This window comes from Artemia franciscana, chromosome 12 (assembly GCF_032884065.1).
Source record: "Artemia franciscana chromosome 12, ASM3288406v1, whole genome shotgun sequence".
Lineage (NCBI taxonomy): Eukaryota > Metazoa > Arthropoda > Branchiopoda > Anostraca > Artemiidae > Artemia > Artemia franciscana.
The window spans coordinates 12156381-12182409 of record NC_088874.1 but is presented as its reverse complement, the minus strand read 5'-3'; the positions used below and the strand labels follow the sequence as shown (position 1 = coordinate 12182409).

Below are 26029 nucleotides of genomic sequence, written 5' to 3'. Positions count from 1 at the left end.
ACAGCCATACGGGATCCTTCTTCTGGCCAAATATATAAAATTCCACATTTTTGCACATAGGAATTTAAAGTCGCTACAGCAGGGCTCTCTGATTTTCTGAATATGATTGTATGATTTTCCCTAAGATTCTTTAACTTTTTGGGGTTGTTAACTACCTATTTCAAAAATCAGGTAAATTTTCTTTAAAATCGTAGCTTCTGAAAGGTAAAAGAATCAGCATAATAGGCCAATTTTCTTTATTTATCGTTCTTTACTTACAGTTCGTTCTGAGAAACTGTTTGATCTACTATTGTTATCGAAACTTTGTTTTTTTAGAGTTTCATTTGCTGTTGAACCAGGTCACTACTTACTTACAGCTTGTTACAATGAAGAGTCTGATAATAATTAGAAGCCGATGAGCGATTCAAATCGTTTTCAGATTTTTCTTAATACTGAAGGGTTATTTCAAAATGTCTCCATTATTGATGATAAAAAAACAAATCACCCCAAACTTAGTGAATTTTTTTATGATTTACTTTCCATTCACCTTTTCCATGAAATCAAAATATGCAAAAAATCATCAAACACAATAAATATCGTTTAAGAAATTGATAGTAATGCAAAAACCTAATTGCGGAATATAGAAATTATTTTGTTAGTCAATGATTTGCCCTTCACGCAAGATATTTCAAAATTACTACTGAGATATATTGAACAGTCAATCCACATTCATTTGTAATTTTATAAGTAGGATGTTGTTAGATCTAATGTTTTTTTTCAATATTTTAAGTAATAGAAACATTCAGCTCCCAAAAAAGAAATGTTTTCAGTAAAGTCCCAAATATGTGCTGGTTTTTAAAAATCATAAGGATGTCATCCCTATTTATTTTTTTTCTGCTTGTTTTTAGTTTGAATCGGTTTTTTATTTTAATTTCGCATCGTTTTTATTTACTTAGTCATTGTGATTTTTGATAATTCTACGCTTAAAAAATCATTTGACTTTATTTCTGCTTATTTTTGGTTTAAGGTATGTAGTATTTTTATATTACGTTGTATGGAAGTTTCATGTTATGTTTTTTTGTAGGTAGCCTGGGTCAATAAACCTTTTCAATAGACAACATTACATGGTGTCAGAAGTGGGATCTGAATAACAATGGACGTCCTTCAGCCATCAATAAACTGGGAGGTCAACTCCCTTTCAGAGGAATGGGACCGCTTTGAAGAACACGCTAAGCTGATGTTTGCAGGGCCACTTTCAGGCAAAACAGAAAAAGTACAGTGTGCCTACCTACTCATCTGGGCTGGAGCAAAAGGTCGGGAAATATTCAACACCTTCAACGTCGTGCCTGCAGAGCTGCATAAAATTGAACCTTACCTCGCTAAATTCAAAGCATATGCTTCACCTCAGAAGAACACAGTTTTTGCACGACACCTGTTCCAGAAACGAGACCAAAACGACACAGAGACTGTGGAAAAATACATCACAGATCTAAAGACATTAGTGAAACCATGCTCCTACTCAGACCCAGATGAAATGGTTCGGGACCGAATTGTATGTGGAATCCAAAACCAAAACATGCGTGAAAAGCTCTTGGCTGAAGGTGATGAACTCACACTGGATAAAGCAACCTTTATGTGCAGAAGCCACGAAGCGACCCAGGCTCAACTCAGGACATTCAACGGAACGAGACCAGCCCCCATCAAACAAGAGATCGACGCTATATTCCGCTACCAAAACCGGAACAGAGGTAGAAACAAACAAACAGAAGCAAGTGGCTCCAAGAGTAAAGCTTGCTACTTCTGTGGTGGAACATACTCCCCCTGAAACATCTGTCTTGCAAAGGGGAAAACCTGCTCCATATGCAAAAAGACCAACCACTTTGCCAGGGTCTGTCGAAGTAAGACAGTCAGTGCAGTTGATGAAGACGCCGCAGATACAAACCCCAGCGACGAAACTGTTTTCCTTTATTCCATCGAGCAAAGTAAGAACAAAGACGAAGCAGTTATTCCACTGACTATCAACAACCAGTTCCCTGTACAATTTAAGATCGACATAGGAGCCCAGGTGAATATCATCCCAAAGAAGTATTTTGACCTCATCACGCCAAAGCCCACCATGAAACCCACCAATAAGCACCTCACAAGCTATTGTGGAGCACGGATCCCAGTAACAGGAGTCTGTGAACTATCCTGAAGGTACAAAGACAACGTGAGCAGCACGCAGCAGTTCTACGTAGTCGAGACCTCATCCTCCCCAATCATTGGCTACCGTTCTAGCCTCAACCTGGACCTGATCAAGCTAGTCCTAAACATAGACGTAACAACCTCCCAAGTACCGCACCTGAAGGAAAAGTACAAAGAAGTATTCAGAGGAATTGGGAAGCTGGAGGGAGAATGCAACATACACCTAAAGGATAACGCTACGCCAACCGTCTACCCAGCCCGACGAGTCCCCACCGCTATGCAGGATAAGCTCAAGACAGAGCTCAGTCGCCTAGAAAGCCTAGGTATCATAGAAAAAGTAGTGACCCCGACCGAATGGGTTAACTCAATGGTAATGGTAGAAAAGAAGGACGGCTCCATAAGACTGTGCATAGATCCAGTTGATCTAAATAAGTCCATCAAGCGACCGCACTACCCGATTCCCACTCTGGACGATGTCACCTCGAAGCTACACGGAGCCAAAGTATTCACCAAACTTGATGCCCGATCCGGTTACTGGTCCATTCTGCTGTCTGACGACTCTTCTTATCTCATGACATTCAGCACGATCTATGGGAGATACCGTTTCAAGCGAATGCCCTTCGGAATCATCTCAGCCCAAGATGAATTTCAGCGGCGAATGGAAGACGCTTTCGAAGGCCTAGAAGGATTCGAAATCATCATTGACGACATGATCGTGTATGGCGACACCCAAGAAGAACACGACGAACGCCTAGCAGCAATATTGGAACGCGCCCTTGTCAAGGGCATCCGATTCAACGAAGAGAAGTGCGAGTTCTCAGTATCCAGAGTAAAATACTTCGGACACGTCATAAGCTCCGAAGGAATGCAGCCAGACCCCGATAAGATCCGTGCCATAAACAACATGCCAAGCCCATCATGCCGAGAAGAACTCCAAATACTTCTTGGGATGATCAATTACTTAGCCAAGTACATTCCAAGTCTCTCAACAAAGAACAAAAAACTCCGTGACCTGACTAAAGCAGACCCGTTCATCTGGGAAGAGGAAGACACGCAGATCCTAGAAGACTTGAAGAGCTCCATAGTATCCGACACCCCGTTCTTCAACCACAAGAGTAACAACGTGGTGCTCATAGTTGACGCCTCTAGCCACGGACTTGGTGCACACCTGGTCTCGGAGGGGAAAGTCACAGCTTACGCATCGAGATCGCTCAGCAAAACAGAGCAGAAATATTCCCAGCTAGAAAAAGAGCTGTACGCCATCGTATTTGGCTGCAAACATTTCCACCATTATCTCTATGGCCGGCATGTCGAAGTTACTACTGACCACCGCCCACTCGAAACGGTGGTGGCAAACCCTATCCACAAGGCCCCACCCCGAGTACAGAGATTAATGCTCCAGCTGCAGCCTTATGACCTTAGCCTGAAGTTCCAACCGGGCTCAGAAATTCCTGTAGCCGATGCTCTATCCTGCCTACACCTGGGCGATGCAGATCCAACACTGGAAGAAAGTCTAGATGTCTACGTACACCAAGTTGTACGAAACCTACCTGCCAGTGACCAGAAGCTCGAAGAGATCCGGGTGGAAACAACAAAGGAGTCAGAACTGAGTACCCTGATCAAAACGGTCCAAGCGGGGTGGCCGAGTGCAAGAAAAGACTGCCCAACCAACATCCTAGCATACTGGAACTTGCAGCATGAACTCTCCTTCGAAAAAGTTATCCTACTCAAAGGAGAAAGGCTGATCATCCCCAAGAATATGCAGGTAGCTACACTGCAGCAGTTACACGCAGCCCATCTCGGAATCGAGAAAACAAAACAACGAGCCAGAATGCTGATATATTGGCCAGGACTCAACACAGACGTCGAGCGGTACATAACCAAGTGCCAAACATGCGCCAACAACATGCCAAGCAATTCAAAGGAACCGATGATAAACCACAACATCGAGATGCTGCCGTGGCAAAAGGTTGCGACCGATCTCTTCGAATAGAAAAGCGCCAGTTTCTTGGTAACCGTCGACTACCACAGCCGTTTTTTTCGAAATCGACAAGCTTCCGACGACTTCATCCAGTGCAGTCATCACGAAACTCAAGGCCCATTTCACCCGACACGGCATACCGTCTCAGCTAATGTCAGACAAAGGACCTCAGTTCACATTGAGAGAATTCACCGATTTTGCCAAGACATGGGGAATCTCACTAACCACGTCCAGCCCAGGATACCCAAAATCCAACGGACTGATCGAGAAGGCGGTACAAATCTCAAAAAACATCATGACGAAAGCGAGAGAAAACGGAGAAGACCCCTTCCTGGGTATACTAGAGTATAGGAATACACCAGTCGACGGCTTTGCGTCACAAGCCCAGCTCCTAATGTCGCGTTAGCTAAGATCCATCCTGCCGTGCACCTCACATCACCTCAAGAAGAAAGTCATTCCAACCACACAGTTCACCCGACGAAGAACTGAAATGCAGAAACACCAAAAGCTGTATCATGACAAATCAGCTAGATCACTGAAACAACTCACCCCTGGAGACGCGGTTTACGTACAGAAGACACCCGACGGACCATGGAGTCAGGCTGTTATGCTATCCCATGCAGGACAGCCACGATCCTACCGGGTGCGTACCAACGAAGGTTCCATGCCAAGGAGAAACCGTAAACATCTCACAGCCCGTCCACATCAAAGCCAGCAAGGTTTGAGCCGTGTCAGTGAGACAAGCGATGAAGCAGCACCACCAACAACAGAAACGTCTATTGAGTCACCACCCTCAGCTTCACAGACAGACCTGTTCATGTCCCCATTGCCACTGCGGGACGGTCAGCAGGCCAGCCCAAGCCCCAACGAGACGACCACCGTATCTCAGCCCCAGGGTACCAGCGAAACACCATTGCAGCTATGCACGCGGTATGGTCGAATAGTAAGAGGACCCCTGAAGCTAAACCTGTAAAAAGAGTGAAGTGAAAAGAAGTATGAAAAGCTGCAGCCTTAACACGGCCAAAGACTCAGTGAAGTGAACCAAGCCAAGACTTTAGTGGACCACTCTTGAAGTTAAAGTGTTTTGGAAGTTTAGTATGTTGCTTTTTTTTATTATGAGAAGGAAGATGTAGTATTTTTATATTACGTTGTATGGAAGTGTCATGTTATGTTTTTTTGTAGGTAGCCTGGGTCAATAAACCTATTCAATAGACAACATTACAAGGTAGCTCTTTACATTTCTTTAAACATCTTTAGCCACATCGTTGCAATGCAATATATTTATGGAGACATAACGCAATTCTTAAGATTGAATTTCGGGAGAAATATCAAAGCCAAAAATGCCGATTTTGCTGCTTGCAATTTAAAATTCAAACATAGGAAACGTGAGATATTCTTTCAAGATTAGACAATCTTCCTTACAGGTGACATAATTAGTTAGTTCTGTTATTTTTGGGAAGTTAATTTTATCTGAGCTAAATGCAGCAGAAGCGTAAAATATGCTGCAAACTTAGGCTATACAATTAGCAGACTTTTGCCCTAGGGCTGTATCCAGCCCCATTAGGGGAGGCTGAAATGGATGTGCCTAGCCATTTGCATATATTAAAGTATACAGTAATGATAGGACAGTCTAGTCAACCATTGAGGTCTGCTCCACCAATGCAGGATTATGATTCTACTCATGAATCATGTTTTGGTATTTATAATTGATTAGGCTATCTTAAGTTAAATTGAGCTAAAATCACCAGAAATAAGATCAGCTAAGGTTTATATCAACAGATTATTCAGATAGCTAAGAAGCAAAATTACCTCTATAGTTGTAGTCAGAATTGTATCATGATTAAAATTTAACATTGGTTTGTGTAGGAAATGAACTTTACCCCCCTCCTATATAGCCTATGTCAATTCAGGTATATATTTGAAAATTAAATGGGAGAGGAAAACTAATTTCTGATGCAAATGAATGTTAAATTTGATTTCAGGATGTAATTCTGACTACAGAGGAAAGTTTGAACTTTACCCTCATTCCCCTTATGTGCAAATATATAGGCCTACCCTGAATTGATGGCTGGACATAAGATTCATTTTCAGTTCAAATTAATGCTAAATTTACTTTCAGGTATCAATTCTGACTAAAGAGGTAAGTTTGTTTCTTAGCTATATGAATAATCTTTTAATATAAACTTTACACACTTTAAGGGGTGCCATCTTGTTCTGAAAAAAAAACTGTCTATATAGAATAGGCTTGGGATAATATCATAGTCATGTGATTAGCCTATTATAAGCCTTGGATTCCAGCTATACATATGGGAACATGTTAAGAAAACAATTCTTACTTCATAATATGCATAATAATCTTAATTAACACATTTTGCAGGGGAAGAACCTTTATCTTCTTCTTTCCTTGTATTTCTAGTTATTCTATCATGTTTGTGTTTATTCTCTAAGTCTTCAAAAGCATATTTACAAATGCTACATAACTTAGCATAATTTATTACAATTTGTCTATCAAATGTTTTTGCAAGAAATAATTAGATGGCATTGTTGGTGTTTATTGCATATATAGAGTATTTGAAAATAGAAAAATGTAGTCAAATCCATGTTTATTTTTTAAGATGTTGTTAAAAAAAATTATACAACAGTGAAAGAAGTGAAAAAAGGTCCTTCACCTGCAAAATGTGTTAACTAGGAATATTCTGCATATTATGAAGTAAGAATTGTTTTCTTAATATGTTTCCTTATGTATAACTAGAATCCTAGGCTTAAACCTAGAGATCAATTTATATGCCATTAATACATCTTTTTATGCCTACATTGATATGTGAGAAATGGTACTTTTAGCCTTTAGAATCTGGTAAAATATGGCAAGTTTTGGGGATCATTTTTGTATTTTGTTACTCATTGCCACACAGGTTCCAGAATTAATTGAACTAGCTTGTTCCTGGGGTTGCAAAGGACATCCCAAATCCTAATCTTTCTTGATGTTGTGAGTGGTTGTTTACTTTTTTACTGGTTGTGAGTGGCTGTTTGGAACCATCATTAGAGTCCATTTGGCTCTGAGGGTGATTACCTCCAAATGTATGATGTTACATGTCTGGCTTCTAAATTTTAGTTGCCTGGTTCTTGCCCACATTGACAGTGCATTGACATTTGCTTGGAGGAATTGTGTGCTTTGGGTGGTCATAAGTCAGACCACTTATTATGGAATAATCTGCATATAGTTAAATTTTATTCTCTATGATTGAAGATAATCATTTAAATAAATATTAAATTAAACTGGGCCTTGGGGCACCCTGATTTCTACATCTGCTGATTCAGAGAGGAAAATCAATTCATCATCCCCAATTAAATTTACCACTTGCTTCCTGTTGGTAAGAAATTGTATCATCCAATTTATGACTTTATCATGGAGGTCTATTGTATAGAGTTTATAATGTAGTCTCCCATGGCATACTTTATTGAATACTTTTGCTAAATCTAGTAACAATATCATATTGACTAGAGATCCTATGTCAATAAGTACTGTTACATGCTCATAAGCATCAATGAGGGTTGTATCAATTGATAGATTAGAATAGAAGCTATTTTGGTTATGTGATAGTAGCTTGATCACAGTTAGATGTTCTATGTATTCAAAGTTAGATTATATGTATGTCCTATGCATCACCTATACTGCCTGGTTTTGCTCTGTTGAACAACTTGCCTTGCTCAAATCACTATTACCATGAACAAATATAAGAATAGGTAAGTCAATATAATCATCATCTAAAACAGTAGGGTAAAGGTACCATGATTTGACAGTCTTTCTACTTCAGAATGCTAAATTTAAAGACTTTTTGTTTGAAAAAGGTTTCAATATGTAAGAAAAACGTCTTCAAATCTAAATGCTTGATTAGAAATTTGAAGCTATTTCAGAAAAGGGTACAAAACTTTGATTTTCTTAAATTGGAGTGTTATCACCCATAAACTTGACAGAACAAAAAGTTACCTGTTTTCAACATAGCCTAAGTCAGAACCCAATCCAACACATGTTGAAATACATGGAAAATACTTGTGGGTGGATCCTGCTGCATTTAATATGCCTATGCTTTTTACTTTATTTTTTCGTTTCTCTTCAACTCTTTTTAATGAGTAAATGTATAAAACACTATTCAGATAATTGAAGCAACAAAAACTGAAATAATTGCCTCAAGCACTGGGATGAAGTTGGATAATCATATGGAGTGTAATTGTGTGACCTTGGTCTCTATAATGTAATGCATGATATAGATCTCTACAAATGCTATTTGGAATGGCCCACTTCCTCTCAGCTTTAATGGTCTTGCAAATATTTCTTTGTTGTTAACAGTGAAAGTGTTGTCAATATTTTGGCCATTTGGTCAATATTTTAGTTTTGACTATCCTTTGTTGTGAAAGTCCAGAATGCTTGAAATATGTATATCCTACTTAAGATTATTAGAAGTTTGTGACAACAAGGAGTTCAACATGTTTCATTAGCATTTTGGGTGGGATAAGGTCTAAGAAAACAAAAGTGGATTTCAAGAATTTTAAGAAGTTTATTGTCATTATGTTTGACTTAGTGGATTTTACTTTCATATGTATAAATTCTTGGCTTTATCCAAAACATGGGCTGGATTTTGATGGGACCATTTTTGATAGTTCTATGATGTACTTGAAGGATCAGCAGGTCATCTTGGCTATATATTAACACCTTTGAGGGAATCTTACCAAATTTATTAATAAATACTACATGGTAAGAGTGGTCCCAACAAGGTTCCTTGAAGAATTCTACAGTAATTTGGGAGGGGTTCAGAGGGAATATTTAGTATTTCATGGCTTTGGATCTATTTGAAAGAAAACATATATACAGTTTACTAAAATGTAATCTACCTAGTCAAGAGCTTAAAAATATGATCATAGCATGAGGCCAAGAGGCAGCTCCTTGGATGAGAGAAAAAACTAGCATCAAATCAGTGAACTATAATAAAAAAAACTAAAATATCATTAGAAATAATGACTATCAAAATTTCTTGTTGTTGAGGAAGTACCCATAAATTTGTACAACTAAGATTTGTCATAGAACCCTTGAATTTCAACACCAATTGTTTCTCATTTGTTTTATATGTTCAGTGAAGTTTTGGCAGAATCACCTATATGTCAACAGAGCCTGTTGCTGTCTGCAAAAATTCTGACAAGGTTGCTAAAAATATTCTTAAAAGAAATGAATCTCATAACAGAAGCCAGAATTTACATTTGAATTTGGCTGAAGGAACATTTTTAGTTTGTCTAGTAATCAACTACATCAGACAAGAATTTTTGACTGTTGGAACATAGTTTTGTCAATATAATATTAGCTGCCATTTTACCATTTTGCCATAACCAAGATATGACAGTTTGAACATTACTAAGCTAAAAAATTGTCAGAAGCCCATTTTGTGTTGGAAACAGGAAACTTATTAAATTGAATATTATTTTCTTAAATAAAAGAATAGGTAAGTCAGTATCATCACCAACTAACACAGTAGGGTAAATTTACCAATGGTTTGACAGTTTTTCTAAAAAAGAAACACTTTTTCTAATCTAGAACTCTTAATTTAAAGAATTTTGGTTTAAAAAGGGTTTCAGTATGTAGAAAATACGTTTATAATTATAACTGTTGAATTAGAAGTTTGAAGTTTTATCAGAAAAGGGTGCGAAACTTTGATTTTCCTAAATTGGTGTGTTTTCACCTATAAATTTTACAGAACAAAAAAAATTACCTGTTTTCAACATGAGTCAGAACCCAATCAGACACATGTTGATCTACATGGGGAATACGTGTGGGCGGATTCTGGTGCATTTAACATGCCTATTCTTTTTACTTAATTTTTTCATTTCTCTTCAGCCTTTTTTAAAGTGTAAATGTAGAAAACACTATTCAGATAGTGGAAGCAAAACTGTAAAAAAGGCCTCAAGTATAGGGAAAAAGCTGAATAATCATATGGAGTGTAATTGTGTGACCTAGGTCTTGGAACATAGTTTCATCAATATAATATTAGCCGCCATTTAACTTAATTTTATTAAGAAAAAGCCAATGTGGCTGTATTTTAGAGAAAATCAGATATATCTTGATGCATTGGTGTTGATCCTAACCTTTTTAACCTTGTTTAATAACCTAGTAATAGCAGTTTGAACATTACTAAGCTAAAAAGCTCTTGGGAGCCCATTTTGTGTTGAAAAAAGGAAAACTGATTGAATTGAATATTCTTTAAGTCTCTTTGCAATGGAGCTTCCTGATACGACTTAATTAGTTCAACAGCTGTAAGAATTATGCTTACTTTTTCCTCTTCAGTTGTTCCTTTTTTTTGCTGATATATTCATGATGGACGTGAGAAGTCATCTTACTACAATTCCTTTAAATGGGATGTCAAAAGATATATTCCTTTAGTCATTTTCTCTTGCTCTGACCATTTTTTCTGCTTCTGTAACTTTTCCAAGTCTTTCTTGTTTGTGTGAGATCTGCAGCAACCAATTTGTATCTGACTTTCTATAGTAACTTGAAGATACTTATTGTTGTTGAGCAGGTTTTTTTAAACTCAAAATCCGTTTCTTACTGATGATGCTTATTACATTAAGTTGCCTTAAATTGCGTGTTTTAGCAACTAAAGTTGAAGAGCCTGTAGACATCACTAGGTAACATTGACTGATTATTCATGTCATAGCTCAAGAGTGGGTCATCACTATTTACATATATACAGGACAGTTTGGTTACATCATTGGGTGTCACAAGATGTATTGCCAGCCAAGCATGTCTGAGGGCTAAAAGGGGTGAATGGCACCTAACATACCCTGCTGGATGACACTGGTTTGTCCCACAGCACCTTCCATAACTTGCCAATGCAATCATGAGCAACACCAACATTGAAGTTGTCAGCTCATCTGGTCAGCATCATAGATTTGCTGAATGAATTTTACAGCAGAACAACACAAGCAACGAAGAAGTTAAACTTTCTGCTAAATTTTTGATGCAGTTATATAGAGTTTCTTATTTTCTGGTGTACGCACTGTGATCAAAGATGGGATTAACGGTGTCACTGGTCATCTATCTTAAATGTGATGGTGATATCTCCTCTTTTTTTAAGGTATGTTAGGGTTGGCAGGTTAAACTTTCCTCATTGTTGTTAACAGGGGATTTGTTGTTTGGTAAAAGGGAGCTTGGCTGCTATACGCCAGACCTTCTCTGGTATCTCCATGTCACACTTAAAGTGCAGATTGGCAACAAACATGCCGAACTCAAGATGGGGACATACAAGGGCTGTGTAAAGCTTCTTGATCACTCTTGGTTGGTGACTTGTCACTGAACACTTAATCAAATCAATGATCTTGTTTACCTTAGCTGCTTGGTTCCAACAGTGACTATGAAATCTCTATAATCTCTAAAACTTATCTACGCTCTTTAGACATATTGGGAAGAATGAAGATTCCGTCTGTGAAAGATCTACTTCAGAAATATGTATGTGTTTTATCAGTTGAGATTCATGTTTTGTGGAAATAGTGGTAAAATAACAAATAAAAAAAAACGGAATTGGATTGGGAATTGATAGTTTTCTCTAGCTAGAAGATATTTTTACAGTTTCATCTTTTGCTCTACTAGCCTGACTATATAGAAATAAGAAGACTGATGGACAAGGAATCATCATGCACAGTGATTAGCCCAATATCATTGGTATAACATAGTTTCTTTATTGCTTATCCTCATAGGAAGGCACCCAACAGGCTATCCATGGCCATTGAGTGAAAGGAAATCAATTGAAAAGAGATTGAAAAACTCTAGTGACAGCCAGCAACCATGCAGAACACTAATCAATGTTTTAAAACTTTAGTTAAGGCCTTCTTTGGTTATAATATGGCTCCTGAACCTTGTGCACATGTTGCTAATCAGGAAACTAAGTTCAGTCAAATGCCTTCTTTCCAAATAAGGTGAAATGCCTGTTGGAAGTTCATGAGTAGATGGTAGGTATTATTATCAGGTTCAAGATATTTTTCCATGATTTAATAAGCTCTAAAATGTGATCAAATGTCTACCTATTTGGTCAGGAACCCACTATGTATTGTGGAATCACCTCTGAGTGTGTTGCTTGGATGTGTCCGAGTATGATTTTCTTGGTATTTTAGCAGTATGACTTGTAAGTGTAATTGATTGATAATTATTGTAAACTGATTTAAACTTTCCTTATGGAGAGGGGATTCTGTGGCTTTGCACCATGGCAAAAGAAAGTGATCAGTTCATGTGTTCATGAAAGTGAAGTTCATGAGTAGATGGTAGGTATTATTATCAAGTTCAAGACATTTTTCCATGATTTGATAAGCTTTAAAAATCTGATCAAATGCCTACCTATTTGGTCAGGAACACACTATGTATTGTGGAATCACCTCTGAGTGTGTTGCTTCGATGTGTCCGAGTATGATTTTTCTTGGTATTTTAGCAGTATGACTTGTAAGTATGATTGATTGATAATTTTTGTAAACTGATTTAAACTTTTCTTAAGGAGAGGGGACTCTGTGGCTTTGTACCATGGCAAAAGAAAGTGATCTACTTCTCAGGTAGCAGTAGTGATTTTTTGACATGTGTCAACCAAGGGTATATTTGTATTTGTGACAGAAATCAGGCATTTTGAACTTGCACAGCAGCAGTGATGCTGGAGATACAATTTGACCATGATGAGTAATGTTCTACAAGATGCTCTATAGATGGAAGCTACTTAGTTCACCATCTTTGGCCAAACCTAGATCAGCCTAGATCTCATTACCAGCCTTATTCATTGCTGTTTTAAAGGTCTTCCATCTTTTATCAGGGTCTAAGTTATTGTCTAAAGAGTGTGCAAAATCTAAGAGTGTGCAAAATCAGTTTCAGTTCCAAGTAGAGGGCCGGCCAAACTTCTTTATCGTTTAGCTTGCTAATGTTGAAGAAGGTCTTGTTTTTTCTCTGAGCTGCAAGATGTAGTAAAACTTTTGCACCAACAAACCTTGATTAGACCCAAACTGCAAGCCTTTGTCTATGCTGTTGCAAGAGTTTAAGTCCTGTGCAGACTTTCTCCAGATGTGGCACACAATGATGAAGTGAATTCTGGACCTGAGTGATATCGTGATTGAAATTCGAAGTTAAAAGGTGGCTAGCCCTGTGTTGAAATTTGGTTTTGGTAATGACAAGAAAATACTTCAAGGCACGTTTAATCAGCCTTTGTCAAATTTATCAAAGACTTGTCTTACAGTCTGGCCCCAGTGAAAACCAAGTAATGAAATGCAGCAACAGAAGACCACAGCTTCCGCAGCTTGAAATAGATACCATCCTTGGCCTTATCTGATTTCCTGAATTATCTTCTACAGCAGAGCAGAAAAAAGTAAACTATTGATGTAGGTGTGGAGGTGTTAGCAGCTAACTTATAGAAACTCTGGCTGTATCGCGTGGGGGACTGGTAGATCTATTTGTTTTTAGATCTATACTAGCTATACCTAGTTGGCGGGGGCGCTTCGCGCCCCCCAAGCCCCCCCCTCCCTCGCGCGCGTAAGTCGTTACGCGCCATTGTAGTTGTGTCCCTATGTCCCACCTGTGAATATATATATATATATATATATATATATATATATATATATATATATATATATATATATATATATATATATGTTTTTAACTACGTAAAACTTGCGAATATACAACACGCTTTGCTGTCCCATTGTCTGTGCATATAAATAGATTGTCAGGTTTACCGACTCTTGAACATGCAACATATAGTGGTCCATGTTAAAACAATCCGTATTCAGATCTATACCTCATGATTCTAATGATTGCCCTTGAGCCTTGTTGATGGTGATTGCTAATCGACCATTCCCTGTGTCGTAGTCGTCATTTATATATCCCCCTGTGCCCCCCGGCGTCCCCGTTGTAGTTGTGTCCCTGTGTCTCGGTCGTCATTTGTGTCCCGGTGTCCCAGTCTGTGATTTCTCTTTGAGTGTCCCGGACGTCATTTATATTCCTTGTGTCCCAGTCGTCATTTGTATCCCGGCGTCCCGGTCTGTATATACATTCGTTTTTGAATTGGTCTTTTTTTTAGTTTTTAGTTTTTTACCTTTTTTTTAGTTTCTTTTAGTTATACCTCGTCATTCTAATGATTGCCCTTGAGCTTTGTTGATGGTGATTGCTAATCGAACATTCCCTGTGTCCCCATCGTCACTTATATATCCCCCTGTGCCCCCCGGCGTCCCCGTTGTAGTTGTGTCCCTGTGTCCCGGTCGTCATTTATATTCCCTGTGTCTCGGTCGTCATTTGTACCCCGGTGTCCCGGTATATGATGAAATAAATTTTTGTATTTTTCCCCTTTTTTCTTTTTAGTTTTTTTTATTTTTATTTTTTTAGTTTTGTTTTTCCTTTATTTTTCATTTTTTTCTTTTTTAGTTTTTTTAGTTTTTTAGCTTTTTTAGTTTTTTTATTAGTTTTTAGTTTTTTTTTCTTTTTAGTTTTTTTGTAGTTTTTACCTTTTTTTTTAGTTTTTTTTACTTATGTCCTGGTCGTCATTTATACTCCCTGTGTCCCGGTCGTCATTTGTGTCCCGGTGCTTTGTTGATGGTGATTGCTAATCGAACATTCCTTGTGTCCCGGTCGCTTTCTCTTTGAGTGTCCCGGTCGTCATTTATATTCCCTATTTGCCGGTGTCCCGGTCGTCATTTGTGTCCCGATGTCCCGGTCTGTAATTTCGTCAGTCGAAAACATGACGTCAGTCAACACACAAACATGACGTCACCCGACAGACCCACACACTTACAGACAACTTATTTATATATATATATATATATATATATATATATATATATACTAGCTGTTGGGGTGGCGCTTCGTGCCACCCCAACACCTAGTTGGTGGGGCGCTTCGCGCCCCCCCAAGCCCCCCCGCGCGCGTAAGTCGTTACGCGCCATATTAGTTACGCGCCATTGTAGCTGTGTCCCTGTGTCCCACCTGTGAATAAAGATAGATATAAATATATATTTTTAACTACGTAAAACATGCGAATATACAACATTCTTCGCTGTCCCATTGTCTGTGCATATAAATAGCATTTATATTCCCTGTGTCCCGGTCGTCATTTGTGTCCTGGTGTCCCAGTTTGTAATTTCTCTTTGAGTGTCCCGGTCTTCATTTATATTCCCTGTGTCCCAGTGTCCCGGTCGTCATTTGTGTCCCGGTGTCCCGGTCTGTAATTTCTATTCAAACAATCCCTGTGTCTCAGTCGTCAATTATATATCCCGCCTGTGCCCCCGGCGTCCCCGTTGTAGTTGTGTCCCTGTGCCCCGGTCGTCATTTATATTCCCGGTCGTGATTTGTGTCCGGGTGTCCCAGTCTGTAATTTTTCTTTGAGGTTCCCGGTCGTCATTTATATTCCCTCTGTGTCGGTCGTCATTTGTGTCCCGGTCTGTAATTTATCTTTGAGTGTTTTTTCTTTTTAGTTTTTTTTAGTTTTTTACATTTTTTCAGTTTTTTTTTCTTCTTTATTTTTCAGCGTCACTATGAAGTACATATCGCCGAACCTTTGTTTTTTAACTTAAATCTGGTAGGCATTGATGACCTTATCCAAGTCAAAATCCCAAACCCAATCATCATCGCTATCATTTTCAGTTTTCATATGTTTTGACTCTCGCTTTCCAGGTGGATTTTCATCTAACTGCGCGGTTTTGCGTTCTTTAGCCGCAAGCCTGTTTCCTTGCTGTTCTTGTGATTCCTCGGCACGCTTTCTTTTCTTACTTTCTCTATCAGCAGCAAGTTTTTTGGCATAGACTCTTTGAGCAGCTTCCTCGGCTGTTGCCATTGTAGGTTCTTCAGTCATTTTACAATTAAACATTTTTCCGTGAACGCATGTCTTAAATATCTTTAATGACGTCACCGTCATAGCAAAAATGACGACAACTAACTTCATGACGTCAGTCGACATAGAAACATGACGTCATCTGACAGACAGACACACAGACAGACAACTTATTTTTATATATATAGATATATAGATTGGCTGATCCAATTTCTAAGGATAGAGAAGATGGGTCAAAAGTTTTTTTTATTTGGGATGCATTACACCTGTGAAATTTATATGGTTTGTGAAAGAGGCAGCATGCCTTGTTAGTCAAAGACTGGGCGTGTCTTAAGATACTTCTTATAGCCAATTTCTCTCTCTCCTGTACATGGAATATGCTTTGCCTTTCTTGAAAGCTATTTGCACTGCTCATACTTCTCCTTAATAAAGACAAAATGAGCACAACACTTGGCTTTCTCTACAGTCTGTTTGTCTTGCTTGTTTGTGAGGTTGCGCTTTTCATTGGATTATTGAATGATCTTTTCTGTGATCCAAGGCTTTTGGTCAGTCTTTTTGATACCCAGTGTGGAGAGAGCAGCATTGCTGACAATCGATCAATATCATTGCTGGTTGTCAATATCTTTTTTAGACATCATTCATTTATTCTTTGTTCTTAGACTAGATGAGTCTCTGTGGAGAGCTTAATGCTAGTTCTGGAATTCTATTGAACAGGGCTACAATCTAGACTGTTTAGGTTAGACAGGGCTTCAATCTGGGCTGTTTAAGTTAGACAGGGCTGCAGTCTAGGGTGTTTGGGTTGGATGGGGCTGTAGTCCAGGCTGTTTGTGTTGACTGGTGACTCCAGAGATCTAATTGAAATTTGAAGAGTCTCCTAAATAGTGTTGAAACTATTGCAAGTCTTCTTTGGACATTAGACATAACAGGCAAGTTGTCATTGTCAAAGTCACCACCAGCCAGCAGGACTATGCTATTAATAGATGACTTCAAATTCTTACCCACAAGGATGTGGTGTATGAGGTTTAGAATTCTTCTGTCAGAGAAATTTGCGGTTACATGGGGGCTATGTCTAGAAAGGTGTGTCTATGACCAAATTTACCAATGAACCTGTGTAGTCGTTTCCAATAGCGGCATTAAAGTCCTCTATGGCAAAGATTATGTCATTTTGGGGGGAGGAGATAGAAAAAGATATCTCAATCTACAGATAGACAAATTTCAGACTCTTAGTTGTCTCTGCTAGAGTCCAGAATACAGACTATCTGAAAGGATATCTGAAAGACTGACAGGTGACCCTTTCACATGGGTCATAATAAACCATTTCCATATGGGATTTATAGTTATCAGAGATATTCTAGCTTCTCTGAACAGTAAAAACCTAACTTCCGGTCAATTTCTTCCATCATTATGTCCAGAAGAATAAGAGGGGTGTCACCAGGTTTCTTTTTGCAGTTATTGGGAGGTGGGTTTTGGATAGATGGACAACATCCCTGCTGTACTGGTTTATCTCTCTCAGAAGTAAGTTAGTATTTTTCCTTTGTTTTGTAAGGGTCCTGGTACTGAGTATACCAACTGACACGGCTGTGTTTGGTAACAAAATGACCTAAAGGGATGGAATTGTTGTATTTGTATAATTCATTCGTTGGTTTTTCTGCATGCTAAGGCTGTTACTCTGGAAATATCCTGCACATCTACAGGTGGTTCCCCTGTCCTAAACCTGGGGGGGGCTCCTAATGAGAAGGTGCATCAGTAGGTAGGCTACTCTGAGGTGACTTAGTGGGTACTAAGAGTGTAACACTTTCAACTAAGACGCAACTTTTAATCCTTGGGCTTTGAATTGGCTACTTTTGTAATTAGGTGCCCATGCTCTTTGGTGGTGGTACTCATCAGGCCAAATCTTGATGCATATTTTTAGGTTTTAATTATTTTGACTGAAATAGCTATCCTTAAAGTTTGTTCTAATGCTGGGTTTCGCCTTAGGGGCACCAGATCATGAATCTCTCTGTCATCCCCTCTCCCAATCTACTTGGTACTTGGAAAGGATGCCAGATCTTGTCATTTGCAATCATATTTGCCATCTTTCAGCTTTCTATATAATGAGGCTTGGAGAGAAAATGCATGGGAAACACATTGCTCTTTGCTAGATCTTTGGTATTTTATAGGCTATGATGTGAAATATATATTGCTTATTTTTGCTACCCTTTTGTAGCACAGTGGATTGATGGTCTGCGTTGCAATACAAGCCCAGGGCTTGATACCGCTACGGCAAGGCTGGATGTCAAGCTTGCTACTTGTCACTTTAAAAAAGACCCAGCAACTGAAGCGTCGATTCGACGCCCTTTGTGCCAGCAATGGCTCTGATGGATCTCTATCCTCTCCCTTTCTTATCATTTTTGCTATATAGCTCCTAAGGGAGAAACATCATATCAAGGATACACCAATAAATGTTCTGTACTGTCTTAGTTTTAGGAGGTTTGACCCTTAGATTAAAAAACCGTCACCACATTGCAAGATGTGGTACTATCTGCTTTTTTATGGCACTTGGTATTAACTAAGTGACATATAGCAATCGCCAATTCTGTCGGTCTGTCTGTCTGTCGGTCCCAGTTTTGCTACTTTAGGCACTTCCAGGTAAGCTAGGACGATGAAGTTTGGCAGGCGTATCAGGGACGGGACCAACTTAAATTAGAAATAGTCGTTTTCCCAATTTGACCATCTGGGGGGGGGGGAGTAGGGGGGCGGTTAATTCGGAAAAAAATAGAAAAAATGAAGTATTTTTAACTTATGAATGGGTGATGGGATCTTAATGAAATTTGATGTTTGGAATGATATTGTGTCTCAGAGCTCTTATTTTAAATTCCGACCGGATCTGATGACATTGGGGGGAGTTGGAGGGGGGAAACCTAAAATCTTGGAAAACACTTAGAGTGGAGGGATCGGGATGAAACTTGATGGGAAAAATAAGCACAAGTCCCAGATACATGATTGGCATAATCGGAACGGATCCGCTCTCTTTGGGGTAGTTGGGGGGGGGGGGGTAATTCTGAAAAATTAGAAAAAATGAGGTATTTTTAACTTACGAACGGGTTATCGGATCTCAATGAAATTTGATATTTAGAAGGATATCGTGTCTCAAAGCTCTTATTTTAAATCCTGACTGGATCTGGTGACGTTGGGGGAAGTTTGGGGTGGGTGGGGGACCTAAAATCATGGTAAACGCTTAGATTGGAGGGATCGGGATGAAACTTGGTGGGAAAAAGAAGCAGAAGTCTTACATACGTGATTTACATTATTGGAACGGATCCGATCTATTGGAGGGGGGGGGGGGGTTAATTCTGAAAAATAAGAAAAAATGACGTATTTTTAACTTACGAAGGAGTGATCGGATCTTTATGAAACTTCATATTTAGAAGGACCTCGTAACTCAGATCTCTTATTTTAAATCTCTACCGGATTAAATCTTATTTTAAATCTCAACCCCCCAACCTAGTTGGGGGGGGGGACCGGAAATCTTAGAAATTACTTAAAGCGGTGAGATCAGGATGAAACTGGATGGGAAGAATAAAAACCTGTCTAAGATACGTGACTGACATAACCGGACCGGATCTGCTCTCTTTGGTGGAATTGGAGGGGGGTAATTTTGAAAATTGAGGTATTTGTAACTTACGAAAGGGTGACCAGATCTTAATGAAATTTGATATTTAGAAGGATCTTGTGCTTTAAAGTTCTTATTTAAATTCCGACCAGGTCCTGTGACGTTGGGGGGAGTTGGAGGGGGAAACCGGAATTCTTGGAAAACGTGAAAATTGGGGTATTCTTATCTTACGAGTATATGATCGGATTTTAATGAAATTTGATTTTTAGAAAGAATTCATGTCTCAGAGCTCTTATTTCAAATCCCGACTAGATCGTTTGACATTGGGAGGAGTTGGAGGGGGGAATCTCGGAAAAACACTTGGAGTGGAGGAATCGAGATGAAGCTTGATGGATGGAATGTCCTTGATATGTGATTGACAGAATCGTACCGGATTCGCTCTCTTTGGGGGAGTTGGGGGGAGGGGTTCAGTTATTTGGCGAGTTTGGTGCTTCTGGACGTGCTAAGACGATGAAAATTGATAGGCGTGTCAGGGAGCTGCACAATTTGACTTGATAAAGTCGTTTTCCCAGATTTGACCATCTGGGGGGGGGGGGCTAAAGGGAGAGGAAAAATTAGAAAAAATTAGGTATTTATAACTTACGAGTGGGTGATCAGATCTTAATAAATTTTGATATTTAGAAGGACATCGTGACTCAGAGCTCTTATTTTAAATCCTGACCGGCATTAAGCCTCTTATTTTCCCTTTTAAATCAATCTATTGATTCATAGAATTTTGTTAGAGCTCATACCATATGATCTCTTGGCTCTTAGCTCTTCTCGCCTCGTCACAAGTGCCATATGAGCTCTTAGCTCTTGTTCTTGAATAGCTTCATGCCTAAATACGATTGGCTGAAGCAATCCTACTGTACTTGAATTGGCTTGAACATTAACTTACCTCTTGTGTTTATTTGGGCACATACTAGATAATTCAACCATTAAAACCTCATAATTGTTCTCAAATTTTCAAAATATACATATTTTTAGTGCCTATGTCTAGAAGATTAAGTGAGATAATAGCAGTGATTGGAGTATTCAAACAAAGAAACCTTTTTTTAGAATCAAAATAGAAACATTCACGAGTTTTTTTTTCACTTTTAGCTTTTGCAATGAAAATGTTCCCCAAAAGAAACCAAAGCCTATGGTTAAGTTTGGTTCTCACATGTCAGGTGGCATTATTTGGTATCGTCTTTTTCTGCAGAGGATTTCTGCTGCAAAAACTCTTGATTCCTGATGTTAATAACTTACCCACAGATCATGGTAAGCCAATGTGGGATCAAGTCGTTTTGCTTATCATAGATGCCCTGAAATATGATTTCATGAGCTCCATTGGTCTTACTGAAGTCTATGCTTTTTCAGAACACAACACCAGTCATTCAAAATTTTATAAGGTAAGCTTGAATTATTTGTTTATAATAATACAATACCCACAAACGAATATAGATAATGACACTGTGGAGTAATAGAAAAGAAGAAAAAATTAAAATAACTAACACAGCAATACCATCATGACACCATATTTACAATTCATACCAAACCAACCGTATCATAATTGACATGACACACAATGAAAAAAAGCACATCACACAAGAATAAACAGCTAAGAGCTACTCAACTAGTATCGTATTGGAAAATACAAACTAGGGGTCAGGAGTAAAAATAAACCATTAGAATTTGCAATCATTCTGGACTATCTGTGTTTCATATAAATGTTTTGTACAGAAGTTATAACTCTACTGCAAATGGAGAGGACCTTTTGTATTTCTTCAAATTAAATATTTGTTTCTGTGATTGTGTATTGGGCCAATTATTAGGGGACCAAAAATACAGTTTACAGATTATAAGTTGCATCTGAAGCATTTAGATACATTATGCAAATTTGGTCCTTCGGGGCTTGTGATAGTCATTTTTTGAATTCAAATATCTGTTATATTCCGAAAAACCAGTAAGGAACTACTTTTTGTAGATAATGAGTTTTGATTCATTCGTTTATTTTATTTATCGTGGGGATTATGATGATATGTAGTTCCCAGAGGAAAAGTAAAGTAATAATGTTTTTTTTTATATTTATAGTTGAGTGTGATGGTATTAGTGGTTTCGGTGGCCTAGTGTTCTTTTATGTTATGTCTTTTGTTTTCTCTATCTCCGTCTCGGACAAGCTTTGCTTTTTAGGGGAGGTAGTAACCTTTTTTTTTATTATCTGTTTAATGAATAAATCCTTCTCCTTCTTCTTCTGTTGCGAACATTCTTACCACAGAATTATGGTGTGTTTGATATGAGTTCATATTAACAATGTAAGTATTGACATTTTGAACATCAAAACGTACTAATGAAAGTAAATCAAACAGTTCGTGGTAACGAACTGTAGTAAAGAGTGACCCGGCTCATTAGTAACCAAAACTCTAAAAAATGGAATTTTGATACCAATAGCTACATCAAAAGAATCGCATTTTAATGCTGATTTTAAATATATAAGTTTCATCAAGTTTAGTCTTACCCATCAAATTTACGAGTCTGAGAAAATTTGCGTTATTTTAAAAAATAGGGGGAAACACCCCCTAAAATTCATACAATCTTAACGAAAATCACACCATCAGATTCAGCGTATCAGATAACTCTACTGTAGAAGTTTCAAGCTCCTATCTACAAAAATGTGGAATTTTGCATTTTTTGCCAGAAGGCAGATCACGAATGCGTGTTTATTTGTTTGTTTTTTTTTCCCCAGGGGTGATTGTATCGACCTAGTTGTCCTAGAATGTTGCAAGAGGGCTCATTCTAACGAAAATGAAAAGTTCTAGTGCCCTTTTTAAGTGACCCAAAAAATTGGAGGGTACCTAGGCCCCCTCCCACGCTAATTATTTTCCCAAAGTCAACAGATTAAAATTATGAGATAGCCATTTTATTCAGCGTAGTCGGGAAACCTTATAACTATGTCTTTGGGGACGACTTACTCCCCTACAGTCCCCGTGGGAGGGGCAACAAGTTACAAACGTTGACCAGTGCTTACATATAGTAATGGTTATTGGGAAGTGTACAGGCGTTTTCAGGAGGATTTTTTTTGGTTGGGGGGAGGGGTTGAGAAGAGGGGGATATGCTGGGGGAGCTTTCCATCGAGAATTTGTCATGGGAGAAGAAAATTTCCATGAAGGGAGAGCAGGATTTACTAGCATTATTTAAAAAAACAATTAAAAAATAAATATGAAAAAGTTTTTTCAGCTGGAAGTAAGGAACAGCATTAAAACTTAAAACAAACAGAAATTATTACCCATTTTAGGGGCTCACCTCCTCCTAATACCCCGCTCTTTACGCTAAAGTGTTTTAGTAATTTCAACTATTTATTCTACGGCTTTTGTGATTCAGGGGTCATTCTTAATGAATTGGGACACAATTTAAGCTTTAGTGTAAAGAGTGAGGTACTGACGAGGGGCGAACCCCCTCATATATGTAATAAAAACATGAGAATACAAAAGTTCTTTACGTAAGCTAATTTACAAGTTACGTAAATTTCTTACTAATAAAAAGGTTCTTAAAAAAATTAAAAGTTTTAGTTGCCTTTTTAATTAACCAAGAAATCGGAGAGCAACTAGGCTTCCTCCAACGCTCTTTTTTATCAAAATTATTCGATCAAAATTATGAGAAAGCCATTTAGCCAAAAAAAAAAAAAAAAAAAAAAAAAAATGCAAATTTCGTTTTGATTATTCCTCTGCGGAGAGCCAAAATCAAAACATGCATTGATTCAAAAACGTTCAGAAATTAAATAAAAAAAAAGTTTTTTAACTGAAAGTAAGAAGCGACATTAAAACTTAAAACGAACAGAAATTACTTCGTATGTGAAAGAGGCTGCTTCCTCATCAACGCCCCGCTCTTTACGCTTAAGTTTTTTACTGTTTTAAAAAGAAGAATTGAGAGAAGAAATTGAGAATTGAATTGAAAGAAGAATTGAGAAACGAAAGAAATTTCTGTTCGTTTTAAGTTTTAATGTCGCTCCTTACTTTCTTTAAAAAAAACTTGTTTTTTTATTTAATATGAATAAATAAGTGCCTGATTCTGATCTAGCAAGGTGAATCCTTTCATCTAGCTGTCTGATAAAATAAATTGTGCTCTCTATTGTATTGTTCTTGTGTAATAGCATTCATTCTTGATGTATTGTACTGAAAAGAAACTTTTGTGTAAAGAGACAGAGTTGACAGCTAGGAGCCCTTCATGTCTATTTTCTGTTAGTTTTTAGTTTGGATATTGTTGTTTTCTGTCATTTAAGAAAAATGTTTCTGCATATTTACTTTATGTTTTTTTCTAATTTTATATTTGGGATAAATAAATTTAAGATAAATGTACCACTTAAAACCCCTGCTCTTTACACTAAAGTTTAAATATAAGTGCTAATTTACTTGTATCCTCTTAATATAATACAATTAAAATATCTAAATATGTGATAAAAGGCTTCTTTACAAGGAGTTTGTGTTTTTGGAACTGACATCCATAAAACATTGAAATTTTTTTCCTAGAAATGCTACCTTTGAGGGTTCAGTTACTTACTACCCCGATAAAAAGATCCAATAAACCTCCTTTGATAGATGAGGTGCATCTATGCAAGGTTTTTTTGCTGTTAATATGATTGATTAAACATTATTTACTATGTAAACACTGATTTGACATGAACTGCGTAAATTTTTAGTGACAAATTACGCAGTCATAAGACAGTATGTCCTCTAAAACTGAATGAGTACCCAATTAGTTTTTCAATAGTCAAACAGTTTGTGGTAACGAACTGTAGTAAGAAGCAACCCGACTCAATAGTAACCGAAACTCTAAAAACTGGAATTTTGGTACCAATAGTTGCATCAAAAGAATCAAATTTTAATGCTGATTTTAAATATGTAAGTTTCATCAAGTTTAGTCTTACCAATCAAAAGTTACGAGCCTGAGAAAATTTGCCTTAATTTAGAAAATAGGGGGAAACACCCCCTTAAAGGATCATGGAATCTTAACAAAAATCACACCATCAGATTCAGCGTATCAGAGAACCCTACTGTTAACGTTTCAAGCTCCTATCTCCAAAAATGCGGAATTTTGTATTTTTTGCCAGAAGCCAGATCACGGATGCGTGTTTATTTTTTATTTTTTCCCAGGGGTGATCGGATCGACTCAGTGGCCCTAGAATGTTGCGAGAGGGCTCGTTCGAATGATAATTAAAAGTTCTAGCGCCCTTTTTAAATGACCAAAAAATTGGAGGGCTCCTAGGCCCCCTCTTATGCAAATTCCCCCTCCCCCCCAAAGTCACTGGATCAAAATTTTGAGACTGTCATTCTATTCAGGCTAGTCAAAAACCTAATAACTATGTTTTTGGGGACGACTTAATCCCCCACAGTCACTGGGGGAGGGGCTGCAAGTTACAAACTTTGACCATTGTTTACATATAGTAATGGTGACTATGAAGTGTACAGACGTTTTCAGGGGGACTTTTTCACGCTGCGGTGGGAGCAGGTCGGGGTCGGGGGTTACGTGGGAGGATCTTTCAATGGAGGAATTTATTATGAGGGAAGAGAATTTCCATGAAGGGAGCGCAGGATTTTCTAGCATTATTAAAAAAAAAAACAACGAGAAACTAAATAAAAAAAATCACCTGGAAGTAATGACTCTCAGGAAATATGGAGCAGTTTCGGTTACAGGTTAAGTTACACATAAAACTGCTAAAAAGGTACGATAGACTAGGACAAAGACGATACAACATTTTAGTAGGGCTCTGTTAAATGGGACTGATTTGCAGGGGGGGGGGGTTCAGTTAAGCAAGGGCTCAGGTAAGAGGGGCTGTGTTGAACGGCCGTTCAGTTGAACTAGTTTTCAGTTAAATGGGGTTAAGTTGTACGGGGGCTGAGTATTACGGGAGTTCAGTATAACGAGGGTTTAGTTGCATGAAGGTTCAGCTATATGGGTTCAGCTACACGTATACCTATTAAAAGGGTGCGATAAACTAGGATCAATACGATACAAAATTTAAAGAAATATTATTATTCCCTGGATCAAAAGGCATGAGGTAGACCATTTTAAATTGTTTATGCTGTCAAGGAAAAATCTGAAGAAAGGGAGTGTAGATAATTACCGTTTTTTATTAGTTAATATATTTGAAGTTTGTATGTAAATATTAATTCTAGAAACATATGACCAAGTTTAATTTTTACTATTTTATATTTAGTTTGTAGCAGATCCACCGACCACGACATTACAAAGATTAAAAAGCATGACTACTGGAACTTTGCCAACATTCATCGAGGCTGCACTTAATTTTGGTGGCTCGGAGATCACTGAGGACAATATCATTGACCAGTTGCTGAGACAAAAGAGTAACATTATACAAATGGGAGATGACACCTGGGATTCCATATTTCCTGAGAGGTAGTCTAGCACTTTGTGCAATACTTA

At 38.0% G+C, this 26029-nt stretch overlaps 1 protein-coding gene across 7 annotated transcripts in view; it reads left to right on the top strand.

Moving 5' to 3' along the window:
• The first annotated feature begins 5453 nt into the window (after nucleotides 1–5453).
• LOC136033694 (uncharacterized) overlaps nucleotides 5454–26029 on the top strand; it is a 147766-nt gene continuing 127190 nt past the window's right edge. For 5 of the 7 annotated variants that reach the window (XM_065714539.1, XM_065714544.1, XM_065714543.1 and 2 more), the window contains exons 1-3: nucleotides 5454–5568; nucleotides 20711–21000; nucleotides 25803–26002. In XM_065714539.1, the coding sequence (XP_065570611.1) occupies nucleotides 20719–21000; nucleotides 25803–26002 (482 nt within the window). In that variant the 5' untranslated portion in view covers nucleotides 5454–5568; nucleotides 20711–20718. Of the gene's footprint in view, nucleotides 5581–20710; nucleotides 21001–25802; nucleotides 26003–26029 lie in introns of all 7 variants that reach the window. The other 2 variants (XM_065714540.1, XM_065714542.1) reach the window with 2 other exon arrangements.